This window comes from Thermobia domestica, chromosome 14 (genome assembly GCF_964235325.1).
Source record: "Thermobia domestica chromosome 14, izTheDome1.hap1.1, whole genome shotgun sequence".
In the NCBI taxonomy this organism is placed as follows: domain Eukaryota; kingdom Metazoa; phylum Arthropoda; class Insecta; order Zygentoma; family Lepismatidae; genus Thermobia; species Thermobia domestica.
The window spans coordinates 7,113,710-7,132,889 of record NC_137467.1 but is presented as its reverse complement, the minus strand read 5'-3'; the positions used below and the strand labels follow the sequence as shown (position 1 = coordinate 7,132,889).

General features: G+C 36.7%; 1 protein-coding gene across 3 annotated transcripts in view; it reads left to right on the top strand.

The window, feature by feature from the left end:
- Nucleotides 1–10,618, top strand: part of LOC145669491 (kynurenine/alpha-aminoadipate aminotransferase, mitochondrial-like) — a 78,843-nt gene extending 68,225 nt beyond the window's left edge. For all 3 annotated transcript variants that reach the window (XM_081737668.1, XM_081737669.1, XM_081737667.1), the window contains 2 exons: nt 4,915–5,123; nt 10,453–10,618. In XM_081737668.1, the coding sequence (XP_081593794.1) occupies nt 4,915–5,123; nt 10,453–10,509 (266 nt within the window). In that variant the 3' untranslated portion in view covers nt 10,510–10,618. The remainder of the gene's footprint in view (nt 1–4,914; nt 5,124–10,452) is intronic.
- Nucleotides 10,619–19,180: the final 8,562 nt, after the last annotated feature.

Here is a 19,180-nt window from a genome sequence, read left to right as displayed (position 1 = left end):
CTTGGATTCCAGGGTTCTTGCCCACTTCTGTGATACCTTCAGTGGACAGTCCGTCGGCCACCATCTATAACAAGATGGATTGGCATGAATTTTTGAACCAACCCTCGTATTATTCCAACATTAATTCTTGGAAATGAAATGCGACTAATCAACAGTTGAAGGAGAACAAAGCTCAGGAATTTCTCTCCCAAAAGGTACCTCACTTCTCCAGACAGTCTTGCTTCCTCCCGTCAGCCCATATTTGGAGCAAAAATTTTGCTACCCTCGAAAGAAACGCCCACGCAGTGAACTCTCATGATGATGATAGATTTTTACGTGACAATATAGGAATTACCAAAAATCGCCAGTTCCATAACTTATTGGGATAATCAGTGTTTTTAATGTGATTTCTATTAACCTATGGACCATTTATTATATATTATTAAGAATATAATAACGTAAAAACTTAGTGTCTTCTACGAACTATATTCTGGTTTGTCAGTGTATTCTTGCGCTGTGAACTGGCAACGATGGCACGCCGGAAGTGAAGTGTGTGTCTTGTTTGAGCCACCATGGGAGCGAAACGTACTGTTTCTGTCTTCACAAAAATTATTGAAGTATGTAAAGTCTTAGTGTTTTAATTACCGAGGCTAATCATTGCTTTTGATATACCAGTGAGTGGTGAAAGCGACATGGGAGAATGATGAAGCCCACAATTCGCAATGTCAAGGAAAATAACGACTTCTTCACCAGTTGTAGTTGACTTCTTCGAATGAGGAAACTTATAGAAGATGACGCAAAATCATCCTTCTAAAACAGTGGACCAGTGAATTTTCTTTCGTATATCCGCCGTGATCATCGCGCGCGTTTACGGATCATCGCGAAATCTTTGGGCCAATTTCTTTTCGATTGAAATGTTCAAAGTAATATGAAAATCTTAATATTGTTCTAAATCATATGTAGTGTAACCCACATAGTGCATAATAATACACAATTATTTACAATTCTTGTGATCATTTCTTAAAATGATGATAGTGTTAATCAGATGCGTTTAGTCAGTTATTTTTTTTTTTTTTCTTTTCTTAGTGATTGAAATGTGTACAGGTTAAAGTGTATGCGGCATAAAGTGTTTATCAACAGGTAAGGTACTTGTAAACAGTGGAGAACAAATATTACTTCCATTTCCCACTATCCATCTGGCATAAATTTCAAATGGCCACCCCACCTTGTATTCTTTTACAGGTAATAATTGGTATACCTTGAAGCTGACGCATCAGCGACGGTGGGTAAACGGCAAATGTATCTAGTTAGTACTACGCCCGAATCCTAGGATCGCGGAGGAGTGAAGATACTTGTTTATTGCTAGTCTCTTACGTCAATTTACTAATTTGTGCATTTGAATGATGATGTAAAGGAGATTTTTGAGAGATCCAAGGTTCGAATCCCAATATTATTATTAGTTAGTCTTCTCGAACTGGAACAAACGAGTATCGAACCCCATTCCCCTTATATCTGGCGCTTCGAACACGGACATCCGGAACTCGAACCCAGAACCGGCACTCCCCTTATAATGTGTTATGGGCCTAATTTATCTAAACCAATTTTTATTTCTAACTTGACATTGCAAATTAGATATCTTTCTTGAAAAAAAAAAAAAACAATAAAAAGCATGATATTTTCCATAAGTAGAAGCTTAGCTTTGTTATAATTAAATATAAACTAATTATTTGCTGAGAAAAACTAGAGATCTCTGTTGCTGTGAAGATCTTAGCTGTTGTATGTATATACGATTGTACAGTTATACTGTATCATATAGTGTCTGATGAAGTCAAAGAGTTAGTTGGCGAAAGTGTAACACGTGTTGAATTTTAATGAAAATATATAGTTTTGTTCAGCAAATAATTAGTTTATATTTAATAAAAAGCAGTCAAGAATATATTGCGAACTCTCCCTGAGCCTAATACTACCAACTCTAACACATGTTACCCCATCATTTACATTTTAAAAAAGAATTTTGTTTTGCTTTCAGTTCTTGAATTTGTTCTACGAGAACGTCTTGTTCTTGTTTGTAACATAATTCCATTTGCTTCTTCTTTGCTTCCAATTTCTTAACTTCAGCACTTACGTTTTCTTGTTTCACCTTTGATTTTACTTTTCTCTAAATTTTGGATTCGTTTCTGTTTAAAGTATTCGTCATAGCGTCTCCGAGCTGAACGAACTGAGAGAAGCAATCTTCGACAGGGTGTCTACTAAATTCCAAAATGAAATTTCGTGACTTTTTCGTGACCTTTTCTTTACCAAACCATAAAATTTAGTAACATTCTCAAGAGAGAGTTTGGGTGCGAATGGGGCCGAATTTTCATGCATGCGATACAGGCGTGCTTTCCTTGCGATTTAGTAGCGTTTAAAGCCGACCATAGACATTTTTGGTGGTGAATTTTGACGTTTTATAGAACAAAAGTTTCCAGTCTATACTTATATTTGTACAGATAACATCGTGACCCAAAAGCTAAATTTCATGGCCGTTTTCTGATTTCGTGATTTTTTCGTAACTTTCGTGACCGATAGACACCCTGTTCGATCAATAGAAATGGATTCCACACCTCCGTAGTACATAATTGCATATGCACCCGCCTCTGTGCTACCAGAGAATCTTCGATTTGGATTTCTACGGTACAATAAGTGTCTCATTGACTGAGAACCCGCCGTCCACTGAGGTATTGCCGTGGGATAAAATTAAACACATTTTCACAACATACCACAAATCGGAATATTCTTGTTTCTTGGACATTACGTTTGCAAAGAAGTCCTGATACTGCCCACCTTCTCTTCGTATGCTCTGAAGTCAACTGCAAGAGACCCCTGGATGTCGTACAGAAAGACATAATCTGACACTGCTTTTTCAGGCACAGAATCAGGTATTCTGTTATGCTCATGCAGAGTTTGTAGGATGCGTTTCATCCTAGTCTCAGCAAGTTCTGGTTTGTTCTTTTGTGGCCTGGGGCTCAAAGCTGACAGAGCACGCACTAGTTTGTACTTCAAAGGGCTTGTTTCCACAAGGGCCAGCAAAACGTCTCGACAGTCAAGCCTGAAAGCTAATTTATCTTTATTTGATGCTTTCAGTTCTTTCAGTAGTTTTTGTCTTTAAACTAATTACCACCTTTCTTATTTCTAGTAAATTTTGATTTGCACTCAAATCCAAAACAAAAAGCTTCACTGCACTGTCCGCAAGTTTCATAACGCTTTATTGGACACAACGACTCATTAGATTCCTTAAAAGAGATAGAAAACAAACAAATGGCTTAAGACTCTGGAATTTCCTTTAGAATGGTTCACACTATGCGGTGACAGTTCTGAAGAAACAATTTATACTTCACGAATTGTCTTGCACATTTACGTTCCCTGACTTTCCATGACATTTTATGCAAAATGCATGATTTTCCTGACTTTCCCTGATTTTCCAGAATGTGGGAATCCTGTCTTATGGACTACAAATGACGACCGATAAACCAGTTCGATCAGATAGACTGTCAGGTAGAACTTAAGAAATGCCCACAATCACCAATAATATAAACCTAATAAATAGATTCCAGTTACATTTGGGTTAAAGAAATTTTCAATTTCGCGGCAACACTAATCCATCTAATAGGATGTCTTTACTGCCGGAAGAGATATCGTTGCTATCCTTGACGGAATTAAACGAAGATAAGAAAAAGAAGAAGAAATAAAAGAAGAAGAACCGAGTTCGAATGACCTCGGAAGACTATATGTTTTTCAATACTTTTTAAATATTCTTTCACTCACGATTTTTTCTTAGTTTGTTATTAAAATACGTATTAACATATCCTCATTTTATTGTCCTAACAAACCAATATATGTTGCCAGTAAAATAGTTTAGATTGATCGAGTCCCTGGTGTATAACCATAGTATTTCATGTCACCCACCTCATTACGAAATCCTGGCTAAACGAACAATATATGTTACCAGTAAAATAGTTTAGAATCATAGAGCCACTGGTGTTATAACTACAGTATTCTGTCACGGACCCTCCCTATTACGAAATACTGGCTACGTGCCTGAACACAATGTTCAGGTTATATATAAAATGTAGTAATAATGATAAGTGTATGTACCAGGTGCTATACATATATGATATCTTCAATAATGATTTCGTCGTTACAAAGCCCATGACTCAGACTTCAAGACAAGTTGGAGTCTCTTTGGAAAAAGGGCCTACGTTAATCCACTTCTGCAGTGGAACCGCCCGTGAAGCTTTTAAAATAAACCACAAAAGAGTTGTTGCAGAATATCCATTCTACATGTTTTTCGAGAAAAACAATGATTAATTTTTAATAATTACGAGTTTTTTCAACGATTATAAATTAAAAATTAACTCATGTAAAATTTAATTAGTTAAATTAAAAATTAATTCCTGTAAAATTTAATTGATTAAATTTACAATTAACTCCTGTAAAATTTAGTTGGTTAAATTAAAAATTAAAATTTAATTGATTAAAATAAAAAATTAACTCATGTAAAATTTAATTGATTAAAATAAAAACTTAACTCCTGTAAAATTTAATTGATTAAATTAAAATTAACTCCTGTAAAATTGAGTTGATTAAATTAAAACTTAACTCCCGTAAAATTTAATTGATTAAATTTACAACTAACTCCTGTAAAATTTAATTGACTAAATTTACAACTAACTCCTGTAAAATTTAATTAATTAAATTAAAATTTACTCCTGTAAAATTTAATAATTAGATTTAAAATTATCCAAATTTTTAACTAATTAACTAAATCGTTAATTTTTAACGGATTAGTTACAAACCTATGAAAATTTAATGAACAATAATCACAGGAACACATTCAGTTTAGTATTGAACAATCGAATACATGCAGTGTGTTTACTAATTTTGTTCATATTGTAGGTTTGGCTGAATGGGATATCCCAGCAGGGGGAATGTTCTTGTGGATGAAAGTTAAAGGCGTAGACGACATTTATAAGATGATAATGGAACGAGGACTGGAGAACCATGTAATGTGTGTCCCAGGACACGGCTTTATGATTAACCCTAGACAGCCGTGTCCATTTGTCAGGCTGTCTTACTCAACTGCCACTGAGGAAGAAATGAACAGGGTAAGAAATTTTTCATTGTAAGTTTTCTGCTATGAATGTTTTGTTAATAATTGCGTATAAAATAAATGTTCACAAAATAACTTTAATTCGGCATCTCTCTCTGTTCGGAAGTGAATTGTATATATGGGCTGAGAATGTTGAAATAATATGTACAGGATGGCCACAAAGTCCGTTATCCCTGAAAGTAAGTAACATAAACCACTAAACGTACGTAAACAACTACACGGAAAAGACTGAATGACATGAACAACAATGCTTTCGAGAAATGTTATTGAGATAGAAAACATTAGGGTCTAAATGTCCAAAGGATCAGTCTGTGTACGGTCATTCTCATGGCATAATACTCCGCCAGGTTCTGTGCGACATTTTATGGAGCATTGCAGGTGTAACTTGAGTGAAAACTTGTTTCACAGCTTCTGTCAGTTCGGCAGTGATATCGTAACGGTTTTGTGCAACGATGCCCTTTATAAACCCGCCATAGCACATTATCACAGGTGATTTCTCTCATGAACCCCACAACTTGCAATAACATAATCTTCAATACTGTAACTGAAAGTATCAACCATCGTTCACATAATCGGAAACAATGGAAAACCTTATATTAGCATTTATCAATGGATAACAGGAAAACTTATATTAGCATTTATCAAGGGGTAACGGGACTTTGTAGCCAACCTGTACATGCGTTGTGGTTTGGATGTAAGTAACTCCTTAGTCTGCGTAAGTCAATAGGATTATGACAAATAGTTGGATGCTATAATTTTCGGAAATTTATGGTAGAATTGAGTTTAAAGCGAGTTCTGGTAAATGCGTATTCCAGATATATATGATATGGTCATGGTAATTGTGTGAAGACCAAGTTAGGGTTATTATGGAATAAATATTTAAAGAACAGAAAACAAAATTGTTAGATTAATGGTAGTTGCTTATATGTTGTCATAGTGCGACTGCGAAATCCTGGTAAGGGCTTTGAGAGAAATTCGCTCTAGTTAATACTTTTGGATTAAAATTTCTCCCAGAATAATAACTTTCTAGGGATGTGTGAATAAAGGTACTTTATCGTCAGAAGTTTGCAAAGAGCTTATCCAGTTTGCCTTAAGAACCAGACTGTGTGACGTGATCAGGTCAAAAGTCACGTTACGTGCTAAATCGAGTCTGGAGATTTCACAATACAAATATGAGATATTTCAAGTACGTAACCTCCACGTGAGGCGCCCTGGGTAATTTACAGATGCATATATTTTATCATTATTATTGATGTTACTCAAACAACTTGACTTTTGACAGTAATCTATCCATATTTATCTTACGTGCTAAAAATAGTTTTTAATCCCTTCATTATGTCTTTGCAATAAGCTTTCAATTACCCATCTCCTTATTATAGTTTTTGAGATATGTGGATGACTTCATTTTTTTCACTGATTTTCCATTGACTTTAATGTTCATGTTCAGTGATTTTTTACTATGTTCCATCCATTTTAGAACAATTTGCTTTTCGAATATAGACTCTACATAGTCTCTTCTAGATTTGAACTGAATTTTAGCCATCTTCTCCAAAGTCTGTTCACGTCATTGCAACCGGATCGGCCCTTAATTACAGTAATTTACATTACACGAATTTCGTACATAATTAATGGGTGAACTGGCCATTCGCGGTATCCCTATTCTTACATACCTTAATAATTATGCCTAATCAAACATGTGAACTGTCTATGTCAAAACATTCCAGTCTGAAGAGGGTATTTTCTTTACACTCCAGCACTCCCTTCCCTTCATTTACACACCCACACACACACTTTAACTGTTTCGCACTCTGGTCATGGTTACAGTACATCCTATGCAAAGAGTAAAAGTGCAGGGGAACGTGCGGGACGACGTCCTCCCACTTCCAGAAAATATATGTAGCGTCCTCCGACTTTCTACAAAAAATTACAATGGGCAAAGATAGGCACGGGTTACGGCGTGAAGACATGCGTCCTCCTATCTTTACAGATTCATTTTTACTCCTGAATGTACATTTGCATAATAACAACCCATTGATTTAATAACAACAAAATTCTTGTTTGCAAATTCTTACTGTATAAGGCAAATACACCAAGACTTACCTTATTTCAATCCGCTTTTACCCTTACTTTTCCGAAGATAACATATAGAAACAAGATTCTGCAGAAAGATTAGTAAATTGAAGTTCTTTGTATTAACCAGTTTCACTTCAGTTTTATATTCAGTAGTTGTTTCGCCCGATCCTTTGGCTTACTGTACACTGTAGGTTAAAATTACGCTTATTTTAAATAATGAACAATGTTTGTAAGCTGCAAACTTCAACATTCGACAGGTTCAGAGTCGAAACATCATAAGTTTAATAAGGAAATTTCAAAGAATAGGTAGTGTAAATGATGTCCCAAGATTCCGTAGACCAGTTTCAGCAACAAGTGTAGAGAAGTATGCAGAAGTAAACAGAATCATTGTTGAACACTCCTCAAAAATCCAGTAGACGCCTTTCTCAAAAGTTAGGTATTCGGTACATAGAAGCGTTCGTAGAGTCTTGAAGAAACTTAAGATAAAACTTTACACCCCTCGTGTGCTACAAAGTTTGCATAATTGAGATGAAGATAAGCGGTTAGAGTTTTGTACTATTTTCATGAACAAAGTTAATGAAGCTGAGACTTTTCTTGATAAGATACGGTGATCAGATAAAGCAATCTTCAAGTTGAACGGATATATCAATCACCATAATTGTGTATACTGGAGAGTTGCTAACCCGCATGTTACTTTGGAAAAAGATCTTAACTTACCAGGAGTTACAGTTTGGGCTGCCATTTCTTCAATAAGAATAATAGAGCCGATATTCTTTTGATGGCACTGTTAATCAAGATAATTATTAACAAATGCTAATAAACTGAATTCTGGCCCTGAGTTAAAAATCAAAATAACATTTAGTTTCAACAGGATGGTGCACCGCCCCACGATGCGTTAAATGTTCGAGAATGGTTAAATGTTAATTTTGAGGGTAGGTGGATAGAACAACGTGGAGCAATTGAGTGGCCGTCAAGGTCACCAGACCTATCACCATCTGACTTCATCTGGTGGGATGTATTGAAAAGATCTTGTTTACAGCTTGAAACCAAAAACTACACCTGAGTTAAAACCAGAAATTTCCGACAAATTTTCTGAAATCAACGTAGAAATATGTTAAAAGGTTTGTAGAAATGTTGCTGGTAGGGTTCAATATTGTATTGAACAAGAAGATGGGTATTTTGAAAATGTTGGGTATTTAATCTCAGTGAGTCGCGTTGCTTCGTTGTTTTCATGGAGCAATACTTAATTTCTCAGAAACTACTGTACCTTATTTTATACATTTAACTAGTGTAATACATTTGAGTAATTAAAAAAGAAAAGGTGTTACTTATGCCACATCCTGTATATGGTATGTGACTTGACCACCTTATTCAGACCAAGCATATATAGCGTGGAGGCCTTTGGTTCCCGATTTTGACCCATCAAATATGGGGTTTACACTTCCTTATGCATAAAATTTTCGAGGAGGGGGAAAAACTTGAATTGCTATTAAGTTGATAAAGTTCAATTCTTATTAACCATTAATTTGAGGCATAGGACAGTGTGAGATGGAGTCATTCAGTTTTGTTATAAATACAGTATATAGACTTGCATTTAAAAAAAAAAATAAAGGAAGGGCGCATTCGGAACTATTACTATCTACGAGGTGCATTCGGAAAGTAACCTCCGATTGATCAGTGTGCGTAAAGTAGTGGGGACAGCGCTACCATCTTTGCACAGACGTGCGCAGTAGATCAGTTTGCATCCAGCTGTGGTAGAGTGAAGGTTGTCTAATCACTAATTCCAGTTTTGTAGCGTTTCAAAATGTATGCTGCAATAGAAAATCCCGCCAAATGCGAAGTGCGAGCTGTTTTATATGTTTTCTTACAGCGAAACAACATTGGGCAGCAGCTATATTCGTCGGAAACTTTGTGCCGTGTATGGACCAAGTGTGATGAGTGAAGGAGTTGTTCGTGAATGGGTTCGTTTATTTAAAAGTGGACGAACAAACATTCATGGCGAAGAGAGATGTGGCAGGCCATCAGTAATCACTGATCAACTCGTTCAGAAAATTGATTGAAAAGTTCCTGAAAATCGACGTTTCACAATCTCAGAACTTTCCGATGAATTTCCACAAATTTCCAGGACTGTGTTCAGAAGCTGGAAATTCACAGGCTGGTTCAAGACACAGGCGGGAAATTTCTATGTTGATGAAATTTCTAAGCTAGTGCAGAGATATGGTAAATGCTTGAATGTTTATGGAAACTATATTTTAAAAAATAGAACAAAGCGTTCTGGTCTTTGCACTCACTCACTAGACTAAAGAAAATTCTACCCACTGAAACAAAGCTACTACTTGTAAAATCTCTAATATTTCCTAATCTTGAATATTGTGATGTAGCTCTATCAGACTTTAATGAAGAATTAGCGTATCGTTTGCAACGTATCCAAAATGCCTGTATATGGTTTGCTTATAATCTCAAACGATCAAATTTTTTAACTCCATACTACAGAAAGCTGCGCCTGTTGAAACTTGTCGATAGACGTTATTTGCATCGACTCACACTTCTCTTTATAAGACTTCGCGGTTTGAAAAACCTTCCTAATTATTTCAACGCTTGCAGCCACTAAATACTCACCACGATCACAAAACAAGATCAGGTGTAAATAAACTCCTTTCTCTTCATTCGTCAAAATTCTACTCAAATGTGTTCTTTGCATCCACTATTCGTGCGTGGAATGACCTTCCATCTGACGTAAGACAATTTCAGACAATCAATCTATCTAAGAAGTCGATTGAACAGACCCTCCATAAGTCTATCAAGGCTTACTAACATCTGAAAAATGTTGATTTTTATTCATTCTACCTTTTATTTGTTCTTTTATTCACTAAATGTATGTGAGTACATTATGTGGTTATTTGTAGTAATCTATGTGTGTATGTGATGTGATACGTGTGTGTATGTATGATTGGGAGTGTTTTATATATTTCATACATATTTTATTATTATTATTGTATTACTAATCATAATCATTGCATGGTCAAGAGGGAGACAAGGCATGATTAGCCTTAACTTCGCCATGTAAAATAAGACTAAGTAAATAAATAAATAAATAGTTTTCAGCTGTATATAATAAAAACTTCTTGTTTACTTTTTTTTTATCCAATTGGAAGTTACTTTACAAACGGCCCTCGTAGTTTAAAGATACGTTTAAAAAAAAGTTTTAGGAATGGTTTTAATTCTAACTGCTTCTTCTGTTGTTTTTTCAGGGACTTGCCTGTCTTGCGAAACTTATCAGGGAGGAACAACAACGAAAAACAGTTTAGTTCAGTAATTCATTTGTACTGGTAAAAACCAAAGAGAAATTATAAAATAAATATTTTTGATAAAAGTAAATGTTGTAAAAGATGTTAAAATACATTATTTTTGAAACTATTTACTTTGGAATTATTTAATAAACTGATAGAATACATATTGAATAAAAAAAAAAAAAACGTTCTTGAACTCGATGGATATGTTTTTTTTACTGGATGCCTAAATTCATATTGGCAGACAACGAAAGAGAACAATATCCCAAGAAATAGATTTAAAAAAAAGAAAAAAACTTTTTTTATTGTTGTTTAAAATCTTCCTTACAAGCTTGCTCTCTGTTCTAGAAACATTTTGTCCTGAGCTACAGAAAACTCAGTTTTACAATATAAAAACAGTTGTTTAGGGTATGATGATGGTTTAATATCATTATACACAGCACAATTTCTTTCTTTTTAATAAGAAACTTGTTGAAAGTGTTTTACATGTTCTCCTGCTCGAATTTTAGCGGCATCAATAACTGTTATATTGTTGAAATGAAGTAATTAATATACATATAAAATTGCTAACTCTATCATTCTACAAACTGTCTAAAATTGTATTCAATTTTAAATGTGTCCACGTGGAGTCTTTTATTAAGGACTGAATCCATAGTGCCACCAAGAAACTGGGAATTGGCATTACACAGTCCACAAAATAAAGTGACAGAAAAGGGAGCAGTGATAAAGTTCCATATTTCCGCTTGTTAACTAATTTCCGAAAACTGAGCTGATGCTTTGCATTTCAAAAGCCATTGAGACGCATTATTTTCATATGCTGTAAAATGTCGAGATGTACATGTCTCCTTCTCATCAATTCTACGGCCAGCTCTCCAGTGATGTGGTGTCTAGTCCATAGTGGATTCGTATGTATTATTGATTTTGGTTTGATTTAGTTTAACGTCCTACGGTTATGCCTGCTAGGCTAAAAGAGACGTGGACCTACTGATTATAGTGGAATCCGAACCACTTTGGTCGTTCAACTGTACCCCCATCGGGAATCGAACCCGGGACCACGCAAACCAAAGTCAAGTGTGCTAGCCATTGGAAAAAGCGGAGACTCTTCGTATGTATTATTGAGAACCAAAGAAGAATCTAAAGGGAAAAGTCGATTTATCACAATTATATATGAGATCAAAAGAAAACCCTTCTATCACGAAGGGAAAACTATATTTTAAAAAAAATCATTTCGGTCATAAATTAATGATCATAAATGAATCGCATTTTGTGATGCAACTTTTCGTTTGCATCGCAATTCTATGAATTTATGCAGCAGTTGCGATGCGATACCATTTGAAACAAAAATAGTGATTAAATTATATATTCGTTAAAAATGCTATAATAAAATGGGAGCTGGTACTCGGTTGGTCCCTGCGTGACCTGACAATGAACACGTTAAAGAATGGAATGTGGAACAAAACATTCGAACACTGACACAGACCTATTGGATTAATAACTATAAGGAGTACGTGATACTTCTCATTCGCTATACACCAGAAATACAGATATCTAATAAACGATGAACTACGAAGATCATTTCAAAGGTCTTGCACACAGCGCATGCACGACAGTTTGAGTGCTGTGATCAAGTTCAATTTTATGTCAGTTGTGAGTCAGAGTTTGGGTGTAGCTGTGTTGCGAGAAATTCAGTGTTAAAATGGAAAGTGAACCCGACTCAGGTCGGATTACACATAATGACCAGCATTCCTGTATCAAAATCGAAGCTCTACGTGGAAGGAATCCAACTGAAATTTACAACGCTTTGCGAGAGGTTTGTGGAAATAGTGTAGTGGATCATAGAACTGTATCACAGTGGTCAGCTTATTTCCGTGAAGGTCATGTAAGCACTACTGACAACCCAAGAAGTGCAACAAACTACTCTGAGATTATAGTGAATGACATTTTGGGACAGAATCGACGAAAAACATGAGGAAATTGCATATATGGCCAGAATGTCTGTCACTTCAGTTTAGAGAATCATTACTGGAAAATTAAAGATGAGAAAAAGCCTTGCCAGATGTGTTCTGAGTGAAGAGCAGAAAGCATGTCGTGGAAGAATTGCTTCAACGTTACAGAAGAGGAAATCAGTTTCTACTATCAGTTGTTTCCCTAACTGAAGAAACCACTCCGTGGAAAAAGTTTCGATACAATTGACGAAGCTTCCCGGGAAATGACCCGAGTGATCAGACACCTCAACAATGAAGCTGCCCTATCCGGAATACAAAATTTACCAAAACGTTGGGAAGCTGTCATAAGCAAGAATGGAGATTATATTGAAAGCCTGTAAAGGTATTTTGTACAATAAATTATTTTCTTCCATAATATCTTTTAGTGTGCAGAACTTTTAAAACGAACTTCAAATAAATAAATAAAATCTTACACCAAGGTTCCCACTTATTTGGCGAGCACGAGTTCCTTAACTTTTTTCAGCTTTCCTAGACCACAATTTACAAATCTCCATGTCTATATATGATGTAAAGCAGCAGTTATGTTTCCCGATTAAGGAGTTTCTCATCTATTATGTATATACAGTGTTTATAGTGTGTGTGTGTTAAGTACACAAATTTTGCAACGCAAAATAATTCATTTCATAAAATATCTCCTACCGAATAGCCGGGTAGGGCACAAAGCGTAATATGTTCTGGTAAGTAACAGTCTGTACTTAAAATTCCCTGACTTTTCCAGGCTTAGGGCAGCGGTGGCTCAGTCGTAGAGCGTTTACCTCTGATGTATGGGGTCCTTGGTTCGGTCCCAGCTCGCGCCAAGTAAACTTTGTGGTGGCAAACACTACGTGGATATGTTTTCTCGGGGTTCTCCTGTTTCCTCACACTTTTTTTCATTCCACCATTTTTTTAATTTCTCATCATCACTGTCTCCTTTAGCCTAGCCATGGGACATAAAATTTGAAGATTTTATTTATTTATTTTCTTTTCCAGGTTTTTTCAGCTCTCATGGAATTTCCTAACTTTTCTAGGACTTTTTTCTGAGTAAGCTGGATTCAATGATTTATCCAGATTGGTAGGAATGGTGCCTCCATTCGAAATAATTGTTGGAAAAACGTCCCACGGTTATGCCAGCTAGGCTAAAGGACACGGAGATTATGAGAAATGAAGGAAAGGGTGGAATGAAGCAAGTGGGAGAAACCCGAAAAAAATCAGGCACACTGTGTTTGTCCACCACAAAGTTCACTTGGTGGGAGCTGGAATCGAACCAAGGACACCATGTACCAGAGGTGAACGCTTTACCACTGTGCCACCGCGGTTCTAAAATATTTTTTATCGTAGATAGCACTTGGATTGAGTAGAGATTTTAACATTTCATATTTCCGTTCAAACATGCATCCTGAAGAGAAGAGGAGGGTAGAAGCGTAAAAAAATAAATAAAAGATTTTTTAAAAAAGCAATTCGTACGATTTTCGAGAGAAAAAAGATACACCCCTCTCACTTTTATTGTATTTTTATATACATTTCTTCATTCTGCCTTCTCTAACAATATTTCACACTTTCTTACAAATAAACTACTGGGTGAGAAAACTTATCACCATGTGGTTCGCTTAGCAGAAAGTCTTCAACATTCACGCCGAGAAAGAAGTGAGATTTACTTTGAAACTGTCTGTAGAAAACACTTTTTGGCGCATACGTCAGAAAAGAACTTATGCTTTAAGCAGCAGGGTCACGTGAACACCATGTGAAGGAATTTGGTTTGTAAGCTGTGATATTTCCTCAATACGGTTTTTACCACTTCCGGTTTTAGTACACATATTACAATGGAGATAGAATACTACGGCGCTTAATTCATTGCAGAAAACCGCTTCTCCCTATGTATTATAGTTTTTACTCTATAACGATCGGCGTGTTAAAACTAAAAGTGGTTCATTTCTCTTTCTTAAGCTGTTTTTTAATCAGTCAATTCTCTGGAAATATAAATAAATAAACAAAATCTTTATAAAGTCCAACAGTTATACACTTTAGACAAAGGGGAGGGATGGTTAATGAAAAATGAAACTAACTGACAGGTACACTAAAAAGTAGGACTGAATTAACCTATCTGGAAGCCTGGGACTAGAAAAAAATATGTGGCCCCTGCCGACTTCACTTAATACATTTCTGGAGAAAGTACAGTAGGAAAAGAGAATATATTTCATATTGTTGATCAAATTTTAATTTATCACTAGCTGAACCTGCACTCTCTACACAGCGCATCATTAGCATATGAGCATAAATATCCTTCTCATTTTTCACATCTGTACATGTCCCTTTACAGACACAAGTGAAAAAAGTCTTGATTAAAAAAAAAAAATGGCAAGGCGTATTATAAAGGGGACCTCAATATTTCGTACCGTTTGCAAGATTTGAGTCTACTTCCAGTTGGAGTTTCTAATTCATGCATGTCCAGTGTTTTCTTTCTTTTTCCATGCAGTATGTAATAAGCAAATATATTACAGACACAATTAATTATAATCGCAGTTATATATGGTGTTCATTGGGCAAATCGCTCCAAAAATAAAGATTTATTTTACTGGTTAAACTGGAGAAATGGTTATCGTTCCTTTTTCATTATTATTTGGCCATGAAATAAACGCCTGAGACATATGCAAACCCTATATACAACAGCGTGGTGTTGGAATGTATTACGAGTAGGATATGGTGCTTTATTTTTTTTTAATTTCAACGCTTCCATGCGTATCCTAAAAAAATGTAATAAAGAAATAACGGCCATGTTTTTAAAATATTCAATTAGAACTGGACAATCTACGCAAAACTTCCAATCGATCAATAAAAACATCATCTTTCTAGAGCCTGTAGTTTCCGAGATCTCATTGTCGAAAGGATTGGCCAGAAACATATAAATTTCCACAACATATAGTTTAAAAGAACTCCGAAGATGGAAGCACAATTCATGTGCATTGATTTTAAAGAAGGCTTATTAAAATACAAAGGCTTTGAAAATCAATTTTATATCATAAACTTTATGAAAAAGATCAAGTTAACTGATTTATTTAAAGTACCCGTACTTAAAATGTTTGTCTCTGTTAAACGTGAAATCACACATAACCGTAAATGAAAGATTTGAAAGCCATAGTTATACGTTGGAGCTCGGGCGCTCTTAAACCTTTCCTCACCGAACTTACAACCTCACCCCGATCATGAGCTTTCTCTAAACAACCCACTCACTGTCCCCATCACTGTCCCGGAAATCTGTCAAACCGTCTCTCGGAAAAAGAACACTGCCCCCGGCATAGATAAAATCACATATCGTCATATCAAAGAAGGTCCTTATCTCTTACATCACCTCCTTTCCGTTATTTTTACCTTCATCTTTCGCACTGGCTTTTATCCCAAAGCCTGGAAAACCTCTACCACATTAATGTTTCTGAAACCCAACAAACCAGTGAACTCAGTTTCCTCTTATCGCCTCATCCCACTCACAATAGTATTTAGCAAAATTCTTGAACGTATCCTTGTCACCCGTCTCCACACCCATCTCACTGCTTATAATTTACTCCCTCTCCATCAAGCTGGTTTCCGCCCTTCCTTTAGCATCTCAGATCAACTTCTCCGCCTCACTACTTTCATCACCAACCAGTTCAACACTTCCAAACCATCCTGTCTTCTGTTATTTGATCTCGAAAAAGCTTTCGACAAGGTATGGCATCTGGGCCTTCTCTATAAACTCTTTCACTTCAATCTACCCTATTGTGACATTCGTCTTATCTATCACTTTCTAACCTGTCGCTTTACCTACGTATCCATTAACAATCATCTATCTCATCCCATTTTCCTTCACTCAGGTGTTCCACAAGGCTCGGCTCTCTCACCCCTTCTCTATCTTCTTTATGTCGCAGATTTTCCTACTCTACCCTCCACTGTCACCCTTTTTCAATATGCCGATGATACTGCCTTTCTTGCTACAGGAAATACGATCTCTCGCCTTAATCTCTTACTCCAACCCGCCATCGATTCCTTTCTTTCTTGGTGCCACACCTGGCGACTTACCATCAATGCCACAAAAACTCAGGCGATCATCTTCTTATCACCTGGTCAACGGTCCCGTGTCTATCGTAACCCCGCCAACCTCCATCTTCACATTTCGCACACTCCTATTACTCTCAGTAAAACAGTCACCTACTTAGGCGTTATTTTTGATCAACACCTCAAATGGATTCCCTACCTCAAGTATATCTGTACAAAGGCCTATTCTCGTCTTAATCTTCTTCGTCGCCTGACCGGTACCACGTGGGGTCTTTCTGCTACCACACTTCTGAATACCTATAAAGCTTTCTTCCGACCAGTCCTCACTATGGCTTTACAGCTTGGGTCGATGCTCCTCCCTCCTTCTACAAACGCCTTCAAATTCTGGAACGCCATGCACTCCGGCTTGCTTTCCGACTCCGTCTTCCTAGCCCTACCCGTGATTTATACGTCCGTACACCCTTTCCCCATATTCTCTATCATCTTGAAACTCTCCGTTTACTATACATCTCTCAGCGCTTCCAGAACCACCATCCGCTTCTCTTTGACACTATGAACTTCGACGCCACCTTCCGCAAAACGACCTTACTTCGCCATACTCCTTTATCTTTACTCTTTACTCTCTACTACTACTCCCTACCGCCAGATAGTTTTCACCTTCCTCTCGTAGCCGATTCCATCACTCATCTTCATTCATCTTTCTTTTTTCCATCTACGGCACAGTAGTCTACTGTTTCACTAGGCCTCCCACTGTCTACATCACGATCCAGAGTAGCCCTGGATCAGAAGATAACATGCATGTGTCTACTCTAACCATCTCCCTGTTGTTGTCTCATCTCATCCCATCCTAATTGAATGATTATGGTCAAAGTCCATAATGTCCTGGAAGCTCAAAGACAGTCCCGCTGCTGCGAATTGATGCTTCCCTCCACATTGTTTTTTGATTTTTTTTGACTTTATATGGAAATAAAGAAATAAATAAAAACTGGTTTCTAACCATCCACCTTGTCCCAATCTCCTATCAGTTTTCCTTTCCTCTCTCATCCCTCAATAAAGGGTGTGGCCCTTTGGGTGGGAGCTAGTCGTAAGCGGCTAGCAAAAAAAAAAAAAAAAAAAAAGCTTTTAGTTAAGCCTTTGATAAGGTCTGGTTAGCTGGACTATTATATAAACTATACACGCAAGGTTTTTCAGATCGTCTTCTGCATTTACTGCGTTCCTACCTCATAGGCAGAAAATTCCATGTGTCTGTTGACGGTGTTAAATCCACGTCTAGACCTATTAAAGCAGGTGTTCCACAAGGCGCTGTACTTTTACCGCTTTTATATAATCTGTACACAGCAGATATCCCGACCTTACCCCATTGTTTTGTTGCAACGTACGCAGAGGATACTACCTTTTTCACGACCAGTAGCTCACTTGCACTCTGTTACATATACATGCAACGTCAACTCATAGGTTTTCAAGAATGGGCAAGACGTTGGAAAATCAAAATAAATGCAGACAAAAGCTGTGCTGTCATCCACAGTCGGAGACGCATCCGCGCCCATCGAAATCTAAACTATGAGAACACACGAATTCCTCATGCTACGCACGCCAAATATTTGGGTGTAACTTTAGATCGTGGTCTAACGTTCGCCGCACACATCAGAGACATAAAACAGAGAGCATTACGAAAAATCTCAGCGTTGTACCCCATCTTGCGCTGTAGCTTCCTTTCTCATGAGGTCCGAGTTCACATCTTCAAAATGATAATCCTGGCTAACATCTCTTATGCATGCGCTGCCTGGCAACATGCTTCACATAGTCACATACAAACTCTCGAAAGTGTGCAAACTCGAGCTGGTCGTATAATCACTGGTCACGACAGATATACACGAAGCAGCCAGATCCTGGAAGACTTAGAGCTACCCACTGTCAGAGACGTACTACGGCATCTCCACAATAAGTTCTGGCGTACTTTACCCAGACATATAAATCCAGCTATAGCTAATATCGGCACCGAATGCGCACTGCGGAACATCCATCGAACACCACGCATTTAAAATCTCTCCAGAACTAGTAAAGAAGTCATAATCAGCTACTCTGCGACAGTTGCAGATGTAGTCTCCCATACATAACAAAACAATAGTAACATCCAACAAACCACCAGCACATCTTGATATATTCTTTATAACATATTACTCATGGAATCAGGGGCTCTGGCCCGATACTCTATACATAACCACAAAATTACCGTGACCGCGCTTTTAATTGCTATTGTAGCATTTTAATAGATAATAATAATAATAATAATAATAATAATAATAATAATAATAATAATAATAATAATAATAAATATGTGCAAGAAAGTTGAAATTTGGTCTTAATACGGGAGGCGAACCACCCAGGCTGTTTGCCGGAATAAAACTCGGATCCCTAACGCCAGAAGCGCATATATTAACGGCTTAGCCACGAGGTGGCTGATACAGAAATAAAGCAAATTCCAATATTTTTACTTTTCGCTCACGTTTGAAATTGCTGTTATTGCAAATCACGTTATTAACAAAACTGTTCTAACTACAAGAGTGAAATTTCAACCCAAACCATGGCAAACCACTATGTATAGAAATAAAAAAAAACATTTAACCGGAGTGACACGGAATATACATAAAAACTCATCCATGTTTTTCCTCACAAAC